This window comes from Myodes glareolus, chromosome 15 (genome assembly GCF_982192425.1).
Source record: "Myodes glareolus chromosome 15, mMyoGla1.1, whole genome shotgun sequence".
NCBI lineage: Eukaryota > Metazoa > Chordata > Mammalia > Rodentia > Cricetidae > Myodes > Myodes glareolus.
This window is the reverse complement of record NC_142040.1, coordinates 46,062,151-46,085,878: the sequence shown is the minus strand read 5'-3', so window position 1 is coordinate 46,085,878 and position 23,728 is coordinate 46,062,151. Positions and strand designations below refer to the sequence as shown.

The 23,728-nt window shown below is 45.4% G+C and overlaps 1 protein-coding gene across 2 annotated transcripts in view; it reads left to right on the top strand.

The window, feature by feature from the left end:
* The window catches only part of Nim1k (NIM1 serine/threonine protein kinase), a 48,639-nt gene that overhangs the window by 12,369 nt on the left and 12,542 nt on the right, over window positions 1-23,728 (top strand). Inside the window, exons 1-2 of one of the 2 annotated variants that reach the window (XM_087896901.1) lie at window positions 14,555-15,050; window positions 16,515-17,443. In XM_087896901.1, coding sequence (XP_087753027.1) covers window positions 17,152-17,443 — 292 coding nt within the window. In that variant the 5' untranslated portion in view covers window positions 14,555-15,050; window positions 16,515-17,151. Of the gene's footprint in view, window positions 1-14,554; window positions 15,051-16,514; window positions 17,444-23,728 lie in introns of those variants that run through there. The other variant, XM_087896900.1, reaches the window with a different exon arrangement.

Here is a 23,728-nt window from a genome sequence, read left to right as displayed (position 1 = left end):
CCACACTCGGCTTGTTTTCATTGTTTAGGGGCTGGCACAAACGCTGGTTTGCAAACATTCTGATGCTCCTAATTCAAATGGCCCCTTAGGAGTGTCTACCCGCATTCTGTGTGCTTCCCAGGGAACCAAAGCCTGTCACAGGAGAGCAGAGGGAGACCTCGTCAAACCCACGGTGTTCCAGGAAGTTTCCACCAGACTTGAACTACCCAGGGTCACTTCTAACTGACCTGCCCTTGTTTAGAGAAAGGCATGAAAACATTCTAAAATATTGAGTTGTTTTAAAATTCATTTTACCTCTTTAAAAAAAATTTCTCGGGCGGGAGAGATGGCTCAGAGGTTAAGAGCATTGCCTGCTCTCCCAAAAGTCCTGAGTTCAATTCCCAGCAACCACATGGTGGCTCACAACCATCTGTAATGAGGTCTGGTGCCCTCTTCTGGCCTGCAGGCATACACACAGACAGAATATTGTATACATAATTAATAAGTAAATATTTTTAAAAATTCTCATGAAATAGTTGTTTATAGTGTTTAATTTTTTCAGATAATTAAAGTACTCTTATGAGAGAAATATCTATTTCCCTACCTTCTGGGGGGTCAGCTTTAAAAACATCCATCCACTCAAATCAATTCAGTCAGCATCTAGGGACCCTTCCTGGAGCCTGGGTGCTCGGAACCGGGGATGGGCTGAGGCCGAGGAGCAGCTGGACAAAAGCCCACGTGAGACCGGACAGGACGAGCACGTGCACAGCGACGCAAGTGCCAAGAAGGGTGGAGAAGCGGAACGAAAACGGCGAACATCGTGGAGACAGCAGAGGCAACGGCAATGTCTGCTTGGAGAAGCCAGAACTGCAGGGAAGAGTGAGTGAGAAGAACAAAAGGGAAGGACGTTGAAGCCGACGCCAGCACTTGAAGGTCAACCACTAGGTGGTTAAGAAAGAATGTGAATGAAAAACTAGAATTTATCCAGGCAGTGGTGTCACATGCCTTTAATCCCAGCACTCAGGAGGCAGAGACAGGTGGATTTCTGTAAGTTCGAGACCAGCCTGGTCTACAGGACAGGTTCTAAAGATGCACAGAGAAACCTTGTCTCGAAAAACAACAACAACAAAAAAACCCAACAAAACAAAAACAAAAACAAAACAAAACAAAACAAAAAACCCTAGAATTTACAAGACATTTGGTGCTTAGCCAGAAGCTTGTTTCAAGCCCCTCTGATAAGCCAGGCGTGTTTAGATAAATGATGAGATGTCATCTCCGCACGCATTCCCTCATAGCACTGGATCAGTGCAGAAATGGATAACAGAAAGCACAGCACAGATGGTTGCCAAGGAGGGGCATACCAATCCCTCTGGCAATTCCACAGGCTTACAAGAGTCTAAGAAGTAGGGCAATAATGTAAAAGTCTGCATTTTGGGGTTGGTAAAGTGGCTCAGTGTGTAAGGACACTTGCCACCAAGCCTGAAGATCCAAGTTCAGTCCCACAAGTCGCCTTCTGACCTCCACATGCACACAGTGGCATGTGTGCATCCCCACACATACACAGCGAATAAATAAATGTAAAAAGAATTTTTGTAAACCTGCCTTTTAGACTGACCATGTAGGTAGTTTTCTGGGGGACTGAACAAGGTGGGAAGGAGGGAAGTCTATAAGCAGGCGGCTTTAACCAACTAGAGACAGGGTAGGTGTAACCCTGATGGGCTTTCATGTTCTCTCGGGAAATAGTTTGGTGGGAGAATGCATGGTTACTGTGCATGAAGCTGCAGAACCTCTCAATCTCTGCTGCTTCACGAAAAGCAAAAGCATGCAGACGCCATCATTCCTTGCCAAACCTCACATGCAATTGCAAATTCAAGCACGGCTACCTGTGCTATGCTACTTTCTGTGACTGTGACGAAGATGGGGCAATCAAGTCACGAGATGAAAGGTTCTCTGCGGCTCCCAGATGTGGCGGTTCTGATGCTCACGATCTATTGGTCCCGGCGATTTTGGGTCCATGATGAGTAGTGCCTCATGGCAAGGAGAGCATTGTGGAGCAAAACCACTTACTCCTGACCAGGGAACAAAAGAGGAAGAGAAAGGACCAAAGTTCAAGAGGCATACCACAAACCATAGTACTAGCCATACACCAAGCCTAATAAACCCTAGTTATGATATACTATCATGATTATTTAGAAGTATTGAAAGTAGCCATCAAGTGTCAGGGGATCTTAAGACTTTCCTGTCTCGGTTTAACGTTCCCTGAGTGTACTGGTTAGTTCATGTGAGTGACTGGCCGCTTGTGTGGGGCCCGTAAAGGCCCGTAAAGGGCAGCTAGGTAATGGACACGAAACAGGATTGGGGTGGGGGTGGGGATGGGGGTGAAGTTTTGGGGTCTGTAGGACTGAGTGAGGGAAAAAGACAAGGTCAGGGCAGCATCTGGTGTCTCCAATTTCTTCTGCTCATCATTCCTGACCTGTGGCAGGAACTCCTCCCTCCCAGACAAGCCACCTGCTGACCTCCAGTGCCACTGCAGAAACTCCTGTCTTTAAAGATTTATTTATTTATTATGTATACAGTATTCTCAGGATTCTGTCTGCTTGTACGCCTGCAGGCCAGAAGAGGGCACCAGATCTCATTACAGATGGTTGTGAGCCACCATGTGGTTGCTGGGAATTGAACTCAGGAACTTTGGAAGAGCAGGCAGTGCTCTTAACCACTGAGCCATCTCTCCAGCCCCAGAAACTCCTGTCTTTGTGCTTCAAAATGCCCCTACCTCAGAACCCAGAATAGATCTCCCGCCCCCTGCAGACTTTAAAGCCCTCACTACTCTACCCAAAGGCTCTTCAATTCAACTTGATCAGAACAGAAGGGTCACCAGGGTCCCTTTTAATTTTCCCATCTCTGTTCTTCCTCCTTTTAGTGATCGCCTATATAAACAAAAGTCTCACGGCCACCTTATCCTGGGATAATGAGTCAGAGACAAAAAGGAGAGGCCACAGCCTGATTGAGACACAGCTTTACTGATACCTGAAATGGAGCCACTCCCTACCCTTTGGTCTATCATCTGCGAGCAGTCTCCAGGCAGAGGTTAAACACAGCTCTGCGTTTGCTCTTGAATATTCTGTGTGTGCACAATCACGATCATGGGTCCAGAGTTTATTGTTTTTGTGTCAGAATCTCCAAGTCCTAACTTCAAGAGAAAATAAATTTAGAAAGCCTACCAGATGTATTCCTAATTATAGTTTTGGCTCTCCTCCTTGCTACTGCAGGCCCAGTGGAGAGAAACCCACAAATACCATTTATTCATTTCTTTTATTTATTTATTTGTTATTTATCAAGATGGAGTTTGTCTCACTATGTAGCTCCGGCTGTCCTGGAACTTGCTCTATAGACCAGCTTGGCCTCAAAATCAGAGAGATTCGCCTTTCTCTGCCTTCCGAGTGCTGGGATTAGAGGCGTGTGCCACTTACTACACCTGGCTTCACTTCTTTCTTTCTTTCACCCAATATTTGAGTATTTATAGCATACTTCTACCTGGGGGGTATACTCTAATTGGTAATTATGCCATTTAACTTACATTGTGACTGCTGACCCTTTCTCAGCCATTATTTCTAGATTCAAAACTTTCTTTTTTTGAGAGTTGGATTCTATCATCCCAGGCAGGCGGGACAGCTGATTCCATTAGATTGAAGTTACTTTTTATGTATGGTTTTCAGAGATAAGAGACATTTTCAGATAGCAATAGAGATAAACGTGTATTTTTTTTAGCTCTTAGGTTATGGGCTAATTATAATAAAACAAAAACAATGACAGAAGCGGTCCACATGGTAAAACTGTGAAAACAGCTGGATCTCACCTCCACCCTGGTCTCCTTTCCTTCCTCCCTGACCACGACTAAGTATCGCTAAGGCTGAAGTTTTCCCGGTACACCGAAGGCACGCTGGCTTTCCTTGTGTGTGCACGGATCTGCATGTAAATAAACAAAGCGCTTAGAGATGGCACGGTTTTCACCGCGCACTCCTTAACTTCCCAATTTTAAATCGAAAAGTCAAACTGAAGCGACATAGGGCGCAGGTGGGAGGCAGTGCGCCTGCCGGAAACCCAGTGCCTGCTCCCCAGACTTGCCAGAATCTTTTTGAAATGGTTTTGCATTTAAATAATGATCAGTCCCCAGAGCCCGGAGCTCTGCCCCTGCACTGCCCTGTGCGATGGCAGGTCCTCATTATCTACCTTCATTGGCCTCCTTGGGGAAATTTTTTCAGTCAGAAAATACAGGTCAGTTAGCAAGCTCCATGGAACAGTGTGATTCTAAGAACTGGGCTGGGAGGCCTGCTGGCTCCCTGGTAGGCTGCCCTTCAGCTGCCTCTCCAACATCATGTAATCACTACTTCCATCAATGCCCGGTCAGGGACCACTCTGGAGAGCAAAGGGCCTCTAATTCCTTTTGCCTTTCTCTGTCACCAAGGCCTCGGTACAGTCACTTGTGCCCAGCAGTTGGAGAAATAAAGGCAGAGCCAGCCAAATCCAGCCCTCTTCCCCCCTTTTTTGTTAATTTTGTGTTTTGTTTGTTTGTTTGTTTGTTTGTTTTCTGAGATGGGGTCTGACTGGGGCACAGGCTGCCCTGGAACTTAGTTTTCCTGCATCGACCTTCTAAGAGCCAGGTCTTTTAACTAATTTTTTTTTAATCTTCTCCCCCCCTCGTGTGTGTGTGGGGTGGGTGGGGGGTTGGGGGGGGTGTGCGAGCGCGCGTGCGCACACATGTGCGTGCAGTGCCCTAGAAAGCCTAGAAGCACCCTAGTGTACCCTAGAAGATGGTGCCAGATCTTCTGGAACTGGAGTTACAGGCTGCTATGAACCACCTGATATGGGTCCTGGGATCAGAACTCCAGAACTCTGCATGAGTAACAAACGTTTAAGCAATGAACCCTCTCTCCAACCCCTTCGGAATCCTTTCAAAGACAAGTTTACTTTGCTTTTTGCAAGTCAGGTGTGTCTGGGCTAGGGCAGTAGCTCCGTAGGCAAAGCACCTACATCACCTGCATGAAATCCGGGGTTTGCTCTCCACCACTGACCCCATCAGTTAGGCCCGGTGGCACTTGGGAGGCGTAGGTAGGAGGATCACAGGAGCCTTACGTTCTTTGACGCCATGATTCATATTCTTCAGCGGGCTTGCGTCATTTACAGCCTCCTTGAAGTTAGAAGGCCGGCTTGGTTTTGACACACTTTCTCTTTGTGTGAAGTCCAGATGATTGCCTAGCCCCGTGTGAGTTCTGGGTGTCCTGCATCCTCAGAGGCTATTCTGTTTCTCACAAAAGCTTGTTAAAAAGCAGCATATGCTTTTGATTCTGGTATACTCAAGGGATAAACCTATGAAGAAGTATCTTTTTCATTTTCTTAATTGAGCAGTGATTAAAAAGTATAAAGATTCTTTGGTCTATATGAGCAAAACAGCATTTTTCTCCCTGCAGATATCAGGGCTATTTTTGAGGTGAGCTGAGAGAATGGCCTGTATGGAAATGGGGGAGAGGGGCTGCTCATGACTTTTCATAATGGGGAACTGAGCTATGCACATCGAGAAGAGGCAGAGGATTTTTTTCTTTTTCTGTCTTCCTTTTTTTTTTGTTGTTGTTGTTGGTTTTTGTTTGTTTGTTTTTGTTTTTGTTTTTCAAGACAGTGTTTCTCTGTGTAGCTTTGGAGCCTGCACTGGAGCACTGGAACTTGCTCTGTAGACCAGGCTGGCCTCGACCTCACAGAGATCCGCCTGCCTCTGCCTCTACCTCTGCCTCCCAAGTGCTGGATTAAAGGTGTGTGCCAGCCCCGCCGTCGTGGTATCACATCAATAGAAACCCAACTAAGACACCCCGTCTAGATTACTGTAGTCTAAATAAGTCAGACAGGGTCACTGCCCTTAAGAAGCGCGCGATCTGGTGGGAGAGACCGCCTGACATAATGAGTCACAACTATAAAGCAGCGAAGGAAAACCACACGGCTTCAGGAGTCGGAAGTACAGGAGAGAGCTCCTTTTGCTTTGTGGTGAGTGAAATCAGACTCACAGAGTCTGCGGGCGCTGGCAGAGGTGACAGCAGGCTTAGTGCATTTAGGAACGAGGAGAGGAGCGGCAGAGTATGGGTGAGTAGAGCGGCTATTGGGGAGGTGACCTCAGAGAGGAAAGGGGCCCCATGGGGAAGAGTTTTGGGGGACATTTTAAGCTTTTACGGTGCATAAAATGGAAAGTTATCAAAGGGACTTTTGTTTTGGATTTTTTATTTTAAATCTCAAGATAGGGCTTCTCTGTGTAGACCTGTCTGTCTGCAAACTTGTTCTGTAGACCAGGCTGGCCTTGAACTTAGAGATCCACCTACCTTTCCCTCCCTTTGCTGGGATACAGGTGTGAGCCACATCACCCTCCATCAAAGGGTTTTAAGAAATGACCTGGTTTGATGCCTTCTTAGAGGCTCTTTCTGGGTATTTCGTTTGAAACAGGCCCCATTTGTGGTGGGTCATGGGCATGACGGGACAAAAAGAGCTCTGTTTCTGTTCAATTTTTACATTTAAAATGACTTATTTTGTGGGTATGTGTGTTTGAGTTATCAGGTTTGGTGGTAATTACCTTTAACTACTGAGCCATCTCACCAGTGGGCAAAAGATAACCAACCAAAAGCTGGTGGTGGCTTGGTCTTGGTGGCAAGGGGCTGTGCTCCGGGTAGTCTCTGATGAAAGGCCAACAGGATTGGCTGACAGATTCAATATGAAACACGAGCGAACAGAGGGGTCAATGTCTATGACTTCAGTAGAAGGATGTTCTGCCATTTACCAAACAGGGAAAGCTGGGAGAGGAACAAGTATGGACAGGAAAAAAAGTCAGAACTTTCATTCTCCGATTTTAATCTAAATACAGATCCCTCTCCTTGACATCCAGGCAAGTTCTCCTGGAGAAGAGCTAATGTATATATGGTATGAGTAAAGGTGGGGGGGGGCATCATCTGAGTTGTCAATATGGTAATCTTAGAATGAAGCCAGAAGCACTGTGGGAATGGACTCTCACTTGGTGAATGGGTTGCTCTCAAGGACATCTTGAGAGGGTGCTTGACCCACCCAAATGACAGGGAGATGTATACTGGCAAAGACCAGATACTGGTACACAGATCTTTTGTGCTGTCAGCTAGTTTGTAGCAGAGGGAAACATGGGCTTGGGCTGGAGTGGAGGAAGCGAGGCAGGAGCCATCACACAGAATCAGGGAGACCAAAGGAGGGCAGAATGAGCCACTGAGGACGTGGGTACCACACGTGCCTGAAGACTTGTTGAGATGACTTAAAAAGAAAAGAAAACACACAGTGGGGAATAAGAGGAGAAACATTACCGGGTGGGGGTTGTCCATTTGTAAGAAATAATTTCTAGAATGAGCTGCCTTTAGGGGCCATTAGACAGTCCCAGGCAAGCAGGAGGAGCTGGGCTGCTGTCTTCTCTAGCTGTCTACAGTATACCTAGGCTCTCTCACTTCATCTAGGATGAAAAAGTCACAGGCAATCTACAATGAACCAGAAAGGAGGGAATCTTGAATCCCAGGATATACATTAGGTCAGACTTTGATTCCTGAATCAATAGGATGGGGGAATTTGGAGAGGGAGGCAATGAAGAATTTGGCCTATGAAGAATTCAGGAAGCAGAAATGCAACCAGGAGCATCAAACTAATGCTGTGTGCCAAATTAGTGTGCCAGCTCTGTGTGTGTGTGTGTGTGTGTGTGTGTGTGTGTGTATGCACATGCACACACGTGCATGTGTGCTTGCTTGCCTTTTCTCTAGGTTGACGCCCAACTATGCAAAGTCACTCTGTTTTCCATGCTCTGAGTCTTTGGCACTCTTATTATGAAGTGAGAATCACTGTTTCTCACACCTTGAGCACCTTTCCTGGATTGTCTCCCAAGAATCAGAGTTCTCCCAGGCCTGCCTTCTGAGCTGTGTGCAGCAGAAAAAGCGGACTGTGCTACAGTATTCCTGCGGGCCCAGTGTGGCTTATGGGTTGTTGACGGTTTGAGCCATGTGGCTACTTCAAAGGTCCAGAAGGGGGCAATGTGACATTAGTGAAACTTTTGCTAGCTTTGCTAAATCCAGAATCCCTGAAGATCTGTAGCCGAGGGAGCCAAAGACAGCCTGGGTCCGGTCCTCTCACTTGCTGGTAAAAACACCGAGAAAGTGTCCTGGTCGGGAACATGGACATCCAGTGGGAAGCCAAGGCCTGCCCTAATTCTGACCCTAAGCCAGCGATCGCAAAGTCCCCTTTGGTGGTTTCAGCTTGCATCATCTACTGACATTGTTTAATAGAACACTCTAGCGGTCTTCTGCTTAAGACCCACTGTATTTCAGAAGTGACTAGCAACACCTTTCATTAAAGACACTGAAAAAAATGTGAAAGTACAAATTCCTTTAAATTCCTTTCCCCTAAAGCTTGTGTGCTATAAAACAGAACACATTTGCCAAGTACAGAGACAAAAATCTCGAGCTTGAAACTTACACCATTATTTAATTTACAGTATCACTGGAAAAGTAAGGATGGCTGGGCCAGCAAGATGGCTCGGCTTGCTGTGCAAGTCTGGTGGCCCGAGTTCAGTTCCCCCAAGCCCCTGTAAAGGGAGGAGAGAACTGACTCCAGAACTGTCCGCTGTCCTCTGTCCTCCACACATGCCCACACATACACATCCTGTGATGAACGAAAATTTAATAACCACATTTAAATAAGTAAATTGATAATACTATTTGTTGAAACTAGCTTTTTACTCAGAAGTTACGGTGGCATACCTTTGTGGATCTCTGTTCTTTCTTCCACGGGATAACAGAAATAACTAAGCTTTGTGAATTAGATTACACACAAATAGTCTGCAGTACCAGGAAACTAAAATCTGAAGTTTCTGCAGTTGATTTTCTGTCCTGGGCTCCCCATCCGTCATCTGTCTTTTGTCCATCTCTATCCGTTCTCTATATCTGTCTCTATATAGACAGATAGATAGCTGTAGACCGGTAGAAATTTTTAATTATAGAAGTAGTTATTCATGTTGTAAAATGTTCAGACAGAATGGAATTGGATGTAAGAAACCAAGGCACCTCCTTGCACAACCATCAGATTGCTTAAAGAAGGCAGAATCTGGATTAGTCACCTTCTCCTGGTTTTATTTTTGTTTGTTTGGTTTTTTATCTATGTCCATGTTATTTTGAGATAGAGGCTTGGTATGTAGACCAGACTGTCTCACAGCTATCAACCGTACAATGCCCCTGCCTCAGCCTCTTGGCTGCTGGAGTTGTAGGTATGCACCACCAAGCCCCACCAGTTGGCTTTCTCTCGCTGTGGTAAAGTATCTGTGGTAAATGAAGGCAATGGAGGCTCACCTTTAATCCCAGAACTCGGGAGGCAGAGGCAGGTGGATCTCTGTGAGTTTGAGGCCATCCTGGTCTACAGAGCGAGTTCTAGGACAGCCAAGGCTACAAAAAGAAACTCTGACTTAAAAAAAAAAAAAACCAAACAATGATGTGGTAAAAAACTTAATAGGAGTAAACATTATTTTGGTTCACGGTTTCAGGAGTTTTAGTTCACGTTCATTTCTCCGTGTTGTTTTGGACTTGTGACACCTCACAGTCTATTATGATGGCATTCACACTTCTCTCTGTGACTCTGCCAGCCTCAGGACTTGGCTTCCATCATGGTCTAAATGGTGATTTCTATTACACTATTGTGTCTACATTCCAGTCAGCCAGAAGATGGAAGGGAGCAAGAGGACCAGGTATGCCTCTTTCCAGCTGTCTTTCATAGTCCATGACTGAAATGAAGATAGACAGCCAAGCACAACTCCAGCAGAAACGGGAAAATACGGCCTCAGTCAGATAGCAGCATGCCTGGCTCCGGTTTCTGCGCTATAAAACAGAGGCTTTCAAAAATGGCTGCATGCTGAATCTTGGAAACCCTAAAAGCAAACAAAGGCCGGAGGAATTGCTCAGGCAGGAGACTTAACGTAGGATGTATGCAGCCCTGGGTTTGATCTTCAGCCTTGACCTCAAGTGCATTGCCTGTTCTGTGTGCAGGGACCAGTCAGACAGGGGAGCTTCAATAAGGGTTTCAAATGCACTCAAACTTTTTAATAATAGAAGGGTGTGCAGTATTCTCCCCTCACCCACAGCAGGAACTTTCCTTAGCTTGGCTCAAATAGAAAAGCGTTTCTTGAATTCCCTGATCCCATCGCCCATGTGATATTCTCCACATCTTCCAGAATATGTCCCTCTGGAACGAAGTGATGTCACCAACCAGTGAAAGAGCAGTCTGGACTTTGATGTGCAAACATTTTAATCCCCTAAAAATAAGCTGTGAGTTGCAAATAAGCATGAGTGCTCCCACACTGCTTCCTAAATTAGCCATTTCTGGGGACATGGGGAACGTGTTTGTTTTTCTGCTCAGGGCTACCTGCTCGTGGTTGGGTGTGGGGCGCACGATCTCCACGTCATTCCCTGCTTGTTTGAAGGCAAGCATCATCTTTTCAAAGTGATAGGGAGATCTGTGCTTGCAAAATGAGTTATAAATAAGATTTAAATTTCTATTCAGCATCCAGGAGCCTGGAATCTTTCTATTCCATCATGGTGGTTTCCTCTTCCTTGTATTTTTTGAAACGCGTGGTTGATAGACTGTCAGGTGACCTAAATACCCAGTTCTCACAGTCAAGAAGCCAACAGTGGGAAAACCAAAGGCAACGTTGTTAACCTCAGCTGCCCTAGCGAAAGAGGACCAAAGATGGCGCCCTTCGTGGTGTTGCCGGGGCGTTCATTCACAGCGGATGTGCAGAAGTTGATGTGAGGGATCTCCATCACTCAATATTTCATTTCTTTTTTCAAGACAGGGCCTCTCACTATCATGGCGCTCCCTGTGTTGGTTAGACTGGCTGGCCCTAGGCCCCCTGGGTCTGTCTTTTTTTTTTTTTTTTTCTGAGTCCCGGGTGCTAGGAGATAGATACTCACTACTGCATTCAGCTTTTGTGCAGGGGCTGGTGGTCCAAACTCATTTTACCCACTGAGTCACCCCCTCCCCGTCCTGTTCCTATACAATATAATTTTTAAATTGTCGCTAAATTTTGCTTCCATCAAAGAATATTTGTGGTTTGAAGTGCTAGGCGTTCTACATGAGACAATGCCCTGTTGAATGGCCTCCGCATGCACACACTTGAGTAAGTGCAGATGCACAAAATGCCACACCACACAACGCTGGTCCAGCCCTTCAGTTCCATTTACTTATGTTTTAAGCATATTTAACTCACCATTTACAGATTTAGAGAGCATATCAACAACAACAACAATAAAAAAAAAAAACCTCTCAATTGCCAGTTTTTTTGGGGGGATTGCAAGTTTTGACAAACGTAAACCTGACTTCCAGCATGGTCACCCAGCTGGAGTGGAGCAAGGGGCTGGCTTAGCACGCGAAGGGCATTGTGAGGGGTCATCCAGATAGGGCACCCTACCACCCCACAGATTTTTCAGCCTGGGATCTCAATGGTCATGGGGCTCTCTGGTGTGGTAGAACTCAATATAGAAAGAGAGCTGATGTAGGCCCATCAGACTGAGTGAACCGGCCTTGGATTGTGAGTGTGGGTGGCCCAGGATAGACCCGGGCTGAGCAGCTGGGGAAAGCAGCCTGTGGTAACAAGTCAGGAAGCCGCTGTGTTACAGAGTAGCAGCGCTGCACTTGCGTAGAAGCAGTTCATAACGGCTTTGCATTTGCTTCAAAATGTCTTTGCTGCTCCCCATGGGGATCTTGGTGTGTATGTTGATAAGAACTAAGGCCAAAAGTAAAGATGGCGCAAATTATTTCTAAATGCTAAACTTTCAAATGGACCGTTTGTTAACGATCTCTGTGTGAGGGTGCAATGTGTCTGGGAAAGATTACAACCACAGCCTGATTATCACCAAATCTTGTTGCCACATATAGAGAAAAAAAAAAATACCCAGATTTTTCTCTAAGTAAGCCTGACCCTGCCAACCAACAAAGGGACTGTCTGAAAGCCTGGCCCAGAAGTTTTGAAACAGAGACAAAGAGAACAAAGGCAAGATGGCTTCCTTTGATATTATTTTCACAGTGGGTTGCAAGTCAAGGAAATAAATTACCGAGTAAGCCCTGTTTTCTTTCATCTTATTTAATGCATTGCTGTGTGGCAGCGGTAAGCTAGTAATTAAGGGCCATTCTGACTCTTCCGGGTACTTTGATCTATGATGACATGACTCCATATTTTTGTCTGATTGAGTTTCTAAGTTCTTCTTAGGGTCCATGAAAAAAAAAAAAAAAAACCTGGTAAAAACAGCGATGGGAACTACCTGCACCTGAAAACCGGGAGATTTCCCTCTGAAATTAAGCATTATTTTAACTTTCATTATTTGTTTAATTTTCAACAGGATCTAGTACTAAAAACAGTCAAGATATGCATTGATGGTAGCCGCCCTTTAGACTCTTAAGTAGAATTTCTATTGATGGAGACCTAATGTAAGTCCCCGGGGAGGGGGTGGAAATAAACTTTTGCAAAAAGGACATGCTTTTCCTCCTGGACCCACACAGCTATGCAGATTTAACATTCCTGTGTGTTCTTTTATTCTGATTTTCTTTCTAGTAGAATGTGAGAGTGTGTGGAGCTTCTCCTCACTTATGACTGTCTTAGAAAAGTTCACAGTTTATTAGCAATTCAAATGCATAATGACACATGTTTGTCAGAACAGGGTTTCTCTGTGTAGTCCTGGATGTCCTGAAACTTGCTCTGTAGACCAGGCTGACCTTGAACTCACAGAGATCCGCCTGACTCTGCCTGGTGCTGGGATTAAAGACGTGTGCTACCACCGCCTGGATTCCCCTCCCCCCCGAATGATTGTTATTATTGAGAAATTTGCAGTATGACTGGGAGTTCTGATAACCAGATGTTGGGATTTCTGATTTGATTGACAGATTTTTTTTTATTCTCTATTGCTCATCTCTTCTAGACTAAAAAAATAAGATTCTTCAAGTAAATAATTTAATTCTCAAGAGATCTCTTTCTTGTCTGAATGATCTTTTAAGTTTTAGTGTTTTGGTTTGATTTTATGGATGCTTTCTGCTTCCTTCTTGTTCTGTTTCCTTTAAGTTCCTTTTGGTTGTCATGGTGGTTTGGGTGGGTGTGGTCTCTTTCATTTTGGAGCCCTTCTATTGGTGCCTCTTGTGTGGCCCTTCACTCTACTAGGAAGAAACTAAGACTGGATTGAAAATTAACTCTCAATCTCTTTCTCTCTCTCCCTCTCTCTGTGTCTTTCTGCCCTGTTTCTCTGTCTCTGTCTCTCTCTCTCTGGCTCTTTCTCCCTTTCTCTCTCTCTCTCTCTCTCTCTCTAGTGTGTGTGTGTGTATGTATGTGTATGTGTGTGTGTGTGTGGCTGGGTGGGTGACTGGTTGGCACCGGCACCCAAGGGTTGTGAAGTGGGCACCCAAGAGAGCTTTTTCATTGCTCAGTCTCCAAATGTAGTATTTCTCTCCTCTCTCTCTCTCTCCTCTCTCTCTCTCTCTCTCTCTCTCTCTCTCTCTCTCTCTCTCTCCCTCTCTCTCTCTCTCTCTCTCTCTCTCTCTCTCTGTGTGTGTGTGTGTGTGTGTGTGTGTGTGTGTATGTGTGTGTTGAAGGTGGGGGTTGGAGGAGGGGAAGGGACTTTCCTCCAGAGCTAGTCCAGACAACAAGAATTCCCTGTCTGGAGATTTAGATGGTTAGTTCTTTCTTTTCCAGAAACTGCAAGAGCAGGAAGATGAAGGAAACAGGATTCTGTAAACAAGTTTTACCTAATCCTCCCTCTGGTGCCCAGGGTTCTCCCTGAGCTGGGCAGGGAGACAGGACAGAGAGCGGTTTAGCCTTCTTTGCAGAAGTACGGGCTTGGAGCTTGCTCTCTCCCACACTCAAACCATCACCATGATTTCGGCTCTGCAATCTTCAGCCTTCTAACCACTGAGACACTCCCCTCAACCCCACTCCCATCCCCACCCCTACCCCTTGGTGTTTCATGCTTTTGTTTATATCTATTTATGTGATTTATTTTGGAGTAGAAAAGGGTTCATTTCCCCCTAATTGGATCATTGGCATTATCAACAAGTTTCAATTCATCTTCAATACAAACCTAATTCTTATAAATGTGTAAAATCTTCTTTATCTAATTTAAATAGAAGAGTAATTGTTTTCTTGGCTTTTAAGAAAAGAGAATTGGTTTAAGGCCATGTTGCAAGAAATCTAACTTGAGGGTATACAACTCATAAGCCGTAATACAGTTGGCCACTGTCAGCAGCCATATCTGATCTCTCCCCAATGTGGAGCAAGGAGAAGGAGGATTTATTGTTCCTAGGAGGCACCCGAAGTCAATTAGGGTAGTGAGGTTAAAACACTGTGTAATCCCAGGGCCCAAGCAGAGCCCACAATGAGAGTGTTGGGGTACCAGGGAAGAAGTAGATGAGTCCTGGGGTCAGCAATTGTGTGGGAGACGAGGAAAGCAGGTGCCTGGAGTCCTGAGGACTTGGGAAGAGTAGACCTCTTGGAGGGAGCAAGGACAAGGAGATGCATTAGTAAGGGAAGCTGTAGGCAACACTTCCCAGTCAGATGATAGAACTGCAGCTAAGTTTTTCATGTACACAGGAAGGTGGGGTCAGGACTCCTAACAGCTGGTACAGCGGAGCCCAGGCTTTGGAAAGAATGTGCTGAAGTAAGTTTTCGGAGATAATTAAATGTTGGGCTAGTGTTATTAGCTTATAAATAAAAAAGGTATTTGCCTCTACTGAACCAGACTAAAATCTAACATTGGGTAATTAGTATTTAACTCTTCTTTAATAAACTCATCAGATGAGCACCAGGCACTGTACAGAGCCCTGGCGCCCAGAAAGAACAAAGCACACCTCTTTTTTTTTTTTGTTTATTTAGCTGTGGTAAAATAGGCCATTGACAACCACAGCCCAGAGAGGAGGCACTCCAAAAGCATGCAGAGCCGAGAGTTCTTCACAGCGCCTGCTGCTTTGTAAGTGGCTAACTATGCTCAGACTTCTCTTTTGCGTGGGTAAGTGACTTACTGGGTCCAGACTAGCCCTTCTCTTTTGCATGGGTTAAGCTAAAGTTTCCTTCAGAACCATGGTTGCCGCTACCCCTGTCTCTCGTGAGCTCTGTGTTGCAAATCTGACTGTATCTAGTGTCACTTGACCTTGGCTTAGCCAGATATCCAGAGATAGGTTTCAGAATGCCTGTGAACTCTCTAACATTAGATGCAAATTGTGTGGGTGTGCTTTTTCCTGGTCTTAGATTTTGTTAGTGTCTCAGAGGAGTCTGTGAACCTAGGACAATTACTAATTAGTGCCTGAAATTCCCTTACTCCAGGAAAGGGACTTTTGCCTTAGTGCTTTTAGCATCTGATCATTCTACTTCAGAGCTGTGTTAGTTATTGCTAAGTGGCCCCTTAGAACCCTGTAACCTTCTTCCACCTTCATGTCCCCATATCCAGAAATAGGAGGAGTATTGGGCACAAACCTCCTACCCTTTCTTATAGCAGTCCCGTACTTAGCCCATAATAACAATAAGGCAGTCCCTATTCGTAATAATAACACAATTTCTTCATTTCCACAGCAATCTGTTAGGCTGAGTCTTTTTGTGTGCTTGTTGTTGTGTTTTTCCTGTTTCCAAATTTTTAGTTCAAAAAACTCTCAAGTTCCAAAATGACACATTTAGTGAATGCTCTCAACGCGGAGAGCCGAGCATTACATGCTGTGGAGGGGACGTGGGGACAGGCTGTGCTTTTCACCTTCACGGAGAAGTGATATTTCGGAAAATAATCAAAACACCAAGGGGATTCGGGGAGATGATGCTGAGTGCTATCCTGTGAACATCTCATAGGGCTCTGCGAGCCTCAGACGATGAACAGAGCAGGAAGTGCAGGCGCAGTCTGGAATGCGGTCCACATGGCAGCGTTGGCACCACTAGCGGCACTGCCCTGGGTTTCTGCCTCTCACATGAAGGGATGGGCCCGTGAGACGAACAGCCCATCAGAAATATAAGGAAAAAATGAACAGAGGAGAAAAGTCGTCTTTGTCAATGGCAAAACAGAGAGAACGAAAGCAACTAGAGAAGGAGAAGCCGTACTGGAATATGACGGCGTTAAAGGAGATAAGAAAGATTCGCAAAATGTAAGGCAGTTTGAAAATCGATAAACTTTGTCATTATTGCTATCTTGTATATTTTTTAAAAATCAATTTTTTTAACTGAACTAATACAACATATGTATTTTCCTAAACTTCAAGAAATAGAGTTGCCTTTCTTGAGACACATGGACAATATAGGTTTTCTAAAGCTCGCACTGAGAGCATGTGTGCATATTGACTTCTCTTTTTGTTAGGCCGTATGTAATTTAGCATCTACTGTTAATAAGACTCATAAACTCGTAGAGTACGTTTAGAAAAACGTTCACGAGGTGGTCTCACATTCTCTGTGCAGCACATTAGAACACGCTAATTGTTTTACTCTCTGTCCTCAGGATGAGCTGTCACCTGCCAAATTTTCAGGACAGCTCAGGGCTTAGAAGAAGGCTCATCTAAATAAAGGCCAGCTAAAGCGACATTGTGCGGATTTAATCCTCTCGCTGCCTGTGTGACCAAAGGCTGATTTACAAGACTCTTTCTTTCTTGGAGTTCAGATTATTAAGTCCCCAGGGTCCTGCGACTTGACCGCAAGAGAAACACAAAATGAAGGTCAGCGATGAGCACCCGCTGCAGGGACTCGGAGGCCTCCAAAGGGCTTTTACACTCCGGAGTGCGAGACTGCCTGGTTGCAAAGGGAAATAAAGCGGAGCCTTTGTCCCCCATCGCAGCCACACGACAGAGCATCAGATTGCACCTCTGGAGGAGTCACGGTAACTGGGTGTGCGTCTGGCTGTACAGCGAGTGCTTGGAAAGCCGAGGTAAGGGAAGGCGTGAAGGGGCTGGAGTGAGACCCCGCTGGATTGTGCAGCCACCGGGGTCTCCCCAAGGAATTTTGCTCACTCTCAGAACTCTCACGGACGCTGCTCCGGGAGACCTCAGCTCACATCTGCCTCCCTTGTGGCCTCTGCCTGCCCTACAAGTTGCCCTGACAGTGGTTCTGGGCTGAGATGGAGACATGAGCCTGTGTAGACGATGACTGCGGTGTTTGTGAATGGAGGTGGCCTGGTGAGCACACACTGTGACAGGTGGGACCGGCGGGACAGCGAGGAGAGCAGCTGTCAGACGGAGTGCGGCCAGGAGGGCGAGGAGGACCAGCCCCGTCACCTGACGCCCTTCGAGAAACTAACTCAGGACATGTGCCAAGATGAGAAGGTGGTGAGGGAGATCACGTTGGGGAAACGCATAGGCTTCTATCGAATTCGAGGGGAGATCGGGAGCGGAAACTTTTCCCAGGTCAAGCTGGGGATTCACTCTCTAACCAAAGGTAGGGTCGGACTTCCCGAAAATCACCTGTGAGGTATTGGGCCCTAATTGAGGGTGGGGGCTAGAAGGCTACTTAAGTTCATGTTTATAGCTTCTGTTGTATTGATGGGTCACTAACAATGGCCTGGAATGCTGTAGAAGACCTCCCAGACCACTAGGGTCTCTGGATAGTAGATATTAGGGCCCCCCACCCCAACTAGGCAAACTACTCCTGTTCTTGTGGTCTCGGGGCGTTTTCTGCCTTAGTCTGTTTCCTGCGCGTTCTCAGTGATACTTGGCTCTTTGCTTTACACTTTCCAGCTATTGGCCACTCTGGGATTCTGGATGAACAGTGCTTACCACTTTGGCCTCAGGGAGGACCTTATGGAGGGCACCCTTTTGCTATCCCACCCTATTGATCCCTTTCGCAGAGTTACCCCAACTTAGTTAGCTAAAGCTGGCAATTGGCGTAAGGGAGAACCCTGGCTAGTCAGCATGCTGAAATCACCATCTGAAGCCCGTGGTTCCACCCTCCCCTGAGACACCCTTTCTGGTGTTGTCACCTCGGCCTACCCCATCACCATGCTCCAAGGTCCTGCTTTTTTTCCTGTCATAGATCTTTTGCTTTCTGTTTAACCCAGTCCCAACCCCTTGCCTGTTTTTACCTCGACTGAAAAAGCTCCAGGGCCAGGGACACAGCACAGTGGTATGGAACTGGCTTAAGATACACGCGAGGTCCTGAGTTCGATCACCAGCACAGCCGAGAAGAGAGCCTCCTACATGCGCATGCCTGTGTGCACGCCCACAACACGCATGCACATGCCTGTGTGCACGCCCACAACATGCGCACATACACTCAGAGTCACTGGAGCGCCCAAATCTTCCAGGTGCTCGGAAGCCTCCTGGGTATCTGGGGTTCACATCGCCTCATCTCAGCGGTCTTCCTTAGGGATCTCTGTAGATTCAAGGGCTCCTCCCATTTCCTGGTCTCCATTTGCAAAACGAGCAATGGTACCCAGTAACAGTGCTTATTTCTCTGGGTATCAGAAGGAATGAGTGAGTGATCAATAAATACTAGTTACTGGTGTAATTTTTCAGTTACATCTGACGTCCCTTTGTGCAACCAAAGATACACTGAAGTTCTTATTTATTTATTTATATTTTCTGTGTATGTGTGTTTACGTGAACATACATATGTGCCCTGGACCTGGAGCTATAGATAGTGGTGGTGCTGGGAACCCAGCCTGGGTCCTCTGGCAAGAGTAGCCAGTTCTCTTTACAGCTGAGCCATCACTCCAGCACTGGAGTCTCTAATTCAGAAGTTCATCCCTCATATAAACCCAAATCAGCTTACTGCATTCCCTCCGGGCTGTGACTTCCAACTCCAACTGCCTGTAAGAGTTATTTGGGAAGGTTAAGAACAATACTGCCTACAAACCATCCCAAAGCTTTTTAGGTAGTTGTTCCAGGGTGAGATTTGGCACGAGAGTTCTTTTAAAACTCTGCAGCTAATAGAAACATGGCCTAAGCATCTTGCATGTGCTGTCAACGGCCTCTAAAGGAGTAACTTTTGAAATCGGTATTATTTGTCTTCAAATTCAATTATGTAGTATCGTGTCAAGCTTTCACCGTCTTCAAATGTTAAATCTCGTTTCGCTTGAGGTGATATTCACCTCCTCAACAACAGAGGCACTGCATTAGACTCTGGGGAGAGAAAGAGAGGTACTAGTCGCCACCCTCAAGCAGAAGGAGAGAGAGGACACTCAGACAAGGACAATGCAAGCCAGGATTTGAGAACTACATGAGCAAACTTGTGGGTTTAAGTCTTCCAGCTTAGGAATGTTGCACAAGTGGCCAGAGGACAACAGGATAGAGTCAGTTCTCCTCTTGATGAAGAAAGGCATCTGTGGGACTGATGCTGGTCAGGGCGCTCCAGAGCAGATTGTACTAAAGGCGTGGGGGTGGGATTTATTATAAAGTTGAGATCCCATGATTGTGAAGACTGAGAAGTTCCAAGATTTGCAGGAGGTGAGCTGGAGCCTCAGCAGAGACAGTAGGAGAGCTGTTTGAAAGCCAGCAGGCCCAGGGGCCAAGAGCCAACTGGTTGAATGGTTGAATCTGGAAACTAAAAAAAAAAAATCAAACTCAGTGTCCCAGGGTAAGACAGAGGGCATTTTGAAATCCAGACTGGGAAAAGCCCCTCCACCTTTTGGTGCATCGCTTGCTTTATCCATCTACTAATGTGAATATGCATATTTTCCACTCTTACATGTATAGAATAAATGTTTGACAAAATGCCTGGGCACCCCGGGGCCAGTGAAGTTGACAGAATTAGCGTTCACAGTTGGCAGCTGTGTGGATGTGGAGCTGTGGACGGAAGATGGCAGAGGGAGGTGGGCGTGGCCTCCTTGGCTGTGTGAACCAAAGATTGGTGCTTTTAGTATGCATAGGGCAATATTAAAGAAGGAGTGCATGTGGGATGGAAAAGAAGAAAACTGTTGATGTCCAGAAGAAACCGTCCCCTGGGTGGGGACATGACGCGAGATCAGAGCAGGGTTCACATTGCAGTGGTTAGAGAAGGCAGTGCAGTCACTGAGAGGGACAGCAAGGAGGAGCAATAGTAACATTTTACACCCCAAGTGACGGCTGGGTTGCACCTACTTCTTCTTTGGTGGAGACTGAGCCTGGGTCCTCACATAAGCTAGCTAATGCGCTACTGTAAACCACACTCAATCATCTCCTTACTTTTATTTTGAGCCATGGTCTCCTTAAGTTGCCAAGGCTAGTTTTGAACTCAATCTGGAACCCAGACATGCCATGAACTCATTATTCTCTGGCCCTAGCCTCATAGGTAGATGGGATTACAGGCCTGTGCCAGCAGGTCCAACACGGTTAGCATTTCATGTAGACATAAGCACATATAGACAGGATGTTTGTATGCATGTGTTATGGGGTGTTGAAAATCAAACCCATGGTCTAGCACATTGTAATTGAGCACTCTACCACTGAGCTATACCTCAGCCCCTGGAGTGGTTTTAAATACATATCTACTCTTTCTCTGTGGGCACCATGACTTTTCTTATTTTAACTTTTAAAAATATTTCATTTTAGGCAGGCGTGGTGGCATGTGCCTTTAGTCCCAGCGCTCAAGAGGCAGAGGCAGGCGGATCTTTCAGTCTGAACAGCCTGGTTTACAGAGTGTGTTCCAGAATAGCAGGGTTACACAGAGAAACCTGTCTCAAAAATAATAATTATTATTATTAATTATTCTAATAATACTCATTAATATAATAATTATATTATTTATGTGTACCAGTGTTTTTCTTGCATGTTTGTCCATGCACCACGTGAATGCCTGATCCCCACAGAAACCAGAAGAGGGGATTGGATCCCTTGGAACTGGAGTTACAGACTCTTGTGAGCAGCCGTGTGGGTGCTGGGAAACAAACCTGGGTCCTCTAGAAGAGCAGCCAGTGCTCTGAGTCAACTCTCTGGACCTTTTCTTTTCTTTTTAAAAACATTTTAATTGTCACACGGTAAGTCAACATATTTTGGAGATACAGAATAATATTTCAATACATATGTGTGTTATGTATGGGGACAATATGTACGTCTCTCACCACAGGTGCTTGCCATTTCTTTGGGCTAGAAATTGTCTTGATCAGGTACTTTGGAACATTCAGCATCTAATGGCACCTGATTGCTATTAACCGTAGTTATCCTAACACGCCGGGCACCTAATTGCTGTTAACCGTAGTTATCCTAAGACGCTGCCAACGTTTCCTCTTATCCAGTTGCAGCCCTGTACCCGGTCATCATGCTTCCCCTACACCCGGGCAACTGGCATAGTTCCCAGGCTCCGGCAGCTACTAGTAAACTATCTATTTCTTTGATATCATCTTTTCAACTTCAAATAGAAATGGGAGCATGTGGTATTTGTCTTTTAATGCCATATCTGAATCCTTCAGCATGACAGCATCCAGTTCAACTCAGGATTTTGCAAATGGGGTAACATTCCATTGTCCATGTATGCCACACTTGCTTTGTGGGCTCCTCTGTTTGTGGACACCTGTAAATCACGTCCCTAGGTATTGTGGACAGAGCTGCAATGAATGTGGGTTAGCTGTTTCTTCAATGTACTACTCTCCATTCCTTTTGAACAACACTATTTTCTTATTTTTAATTTATATTCATTGGTATTTTACCTGCGTGCATGTCTGAGTGGGGGTGTCAGACCCCTTGAAACTTGTTACAGACAGTTGTGAGCTGCCATGTGGATGCTGGGAATTGAACCTGGGTCCTCTACAGGAGCAAGCAGCCAGTGCTCTTATTCTCTGAGCCACCTTTCCAGCCCTGAACAGCATTATTTTCAATGATATTAAATATTGAAAGTGTTCAGTGTGGTAAATATTTGACACGTTCAAAGAGCTATGACATTTCAGTGACAGAATATATTTTCTGTACCTATCGATTACTATTTGCATTGTTTATAACTTTTGCTGTTATGTTTGATGCTATAGAGATTACTCTATCCCTTGTTTGGGGTGCTAATTTTACTTTTTCTACATCTACTCCTAGGCATTGGCTCTGTTATTCAGAAGACACACACTGGAAAGTTTTAATACACAGGACCAAATTGCAGGGGCAGATTTAAAACCTTTATTCATAAAACTATATCTAGACTTGGTTTTGGTTTCAGTGCTTTTTTATTTGCTTGTTTGTTTTTTTTTTAAAAAAATATTTACTTATTATGTATACAATATTCTGTCTGTGTGTATGTCTGCAGGCCAGAAGAGGGCACCAGACCCCATTACAGATGGTTGTGAGCCACCATGTGGTTGCTGGGAATTGAACTCAGGACCTTTGGAAGAGCAGGCAATGCTCTTAACCTCTGAGCCATCTCTCCAGCCCTTGTTTTGTTTTTTTTTTTTAAAGACAAGGTTTCTCTGTGTATCCTTGGCTGTCCTGGTACTTGCTCTGTATGACCAGGATGGCTTCAAACTCACAAGGATTTGCCTGCCTTTGCCTCTCAAGTGCTGGGAGGCGTGCACCACCACTATCTGACTTGAAACTGTATCTAGACCTGTGGTGTGGATCTAACTGGGACGGATGTGACTTTTCAGTTGTCTAGAGAGAAATGAAAGAGAAAAGATGAAGAGGGGCCAGAAATTGAGACAGCATCTTTGTTAGATGTCAGGGATTGGCATCAACAAAAAACTTTTTGCCAGGGTAGGGGAGTGGGGTTTTTGAAATATTAGTAAAGAATATGAAGACACATGAAAAATAATAAGAACAGAAACCCATAGAAAATACCAGGAGGTCATTCCAGTGAATACTGAAATTGCTCATGTTTATTTTTCCGTACGTTATTATACCCATAACTAACGGGGGGGGGGTATAACAAAAGATTGTATTAACACGATACAAAGGACAACTCAAACAGTTAATCGCTTTAACACTTTGAGACATCAAATCATTATCACTTTGTTGTTTAGGCAATGAAGCTGCCCTAGACCAGTATCCTGAAGGCACCCACTCCTCAGGTGCCCAGGTGACCTCATAATTACAAGAGAAAGGGCAGAAGTATATTTGCATATCCTGACATCTGTCAGGATTGAATGGAGCTGCTTGTATTAGCTATCTTAATGTCAAAAAAAAAAAACCAAACAACAACAACAACAACAAAACCCAGCCAAGCAGTGGTGGCTCACGCCTTTAATTCCAGCACTGAGGAGGCAGAGGCAGGTGGATCTCTAGAAATCCTGTCTTGAAAAACCAAAAACCAAACCAAACCAAACAAACAAACAGCAACAACAACAAAAAACCAAGTAATTACATCCTGAGTTGGGACATGCAACTATGCTTGTCAGCCACTTTGAACAACCTCCAACTCTCTGACTGTCAGACAAGGCAGAAATAGGCTCACATTTTTGGGCCTCCACAGTTAGGGACGGGAGAGGAGACTTTGGAGAAAGCCACACCAGGAGACGAATTCACAGATGTACTCCTGTTGCAGCAGGCTTCAGTCTGCAAAGTTGACTCTGAGCAAGGGCCCCAGATAGAAGGCTTCAGTCTGCAAAGGTGACTCTGAGCAAGGGCCCCAGATAGAAGGCTTCAGTCTGCAAAGGTGACTCTGAGCAAGGGCCCCGGATGTGGCCAGCTCTGTGTGGTTTCATGTGATTATAGGCTCAGGTGTCAGAACTTGGCTGACGAAGCAGGAGCAGGGGCCACTGTAGGCAGAGCATTGACTTGAGGATCAGAAAGATTTATTTCACAAACTCGTGCAGGCAAATTACTAAACTTCGTT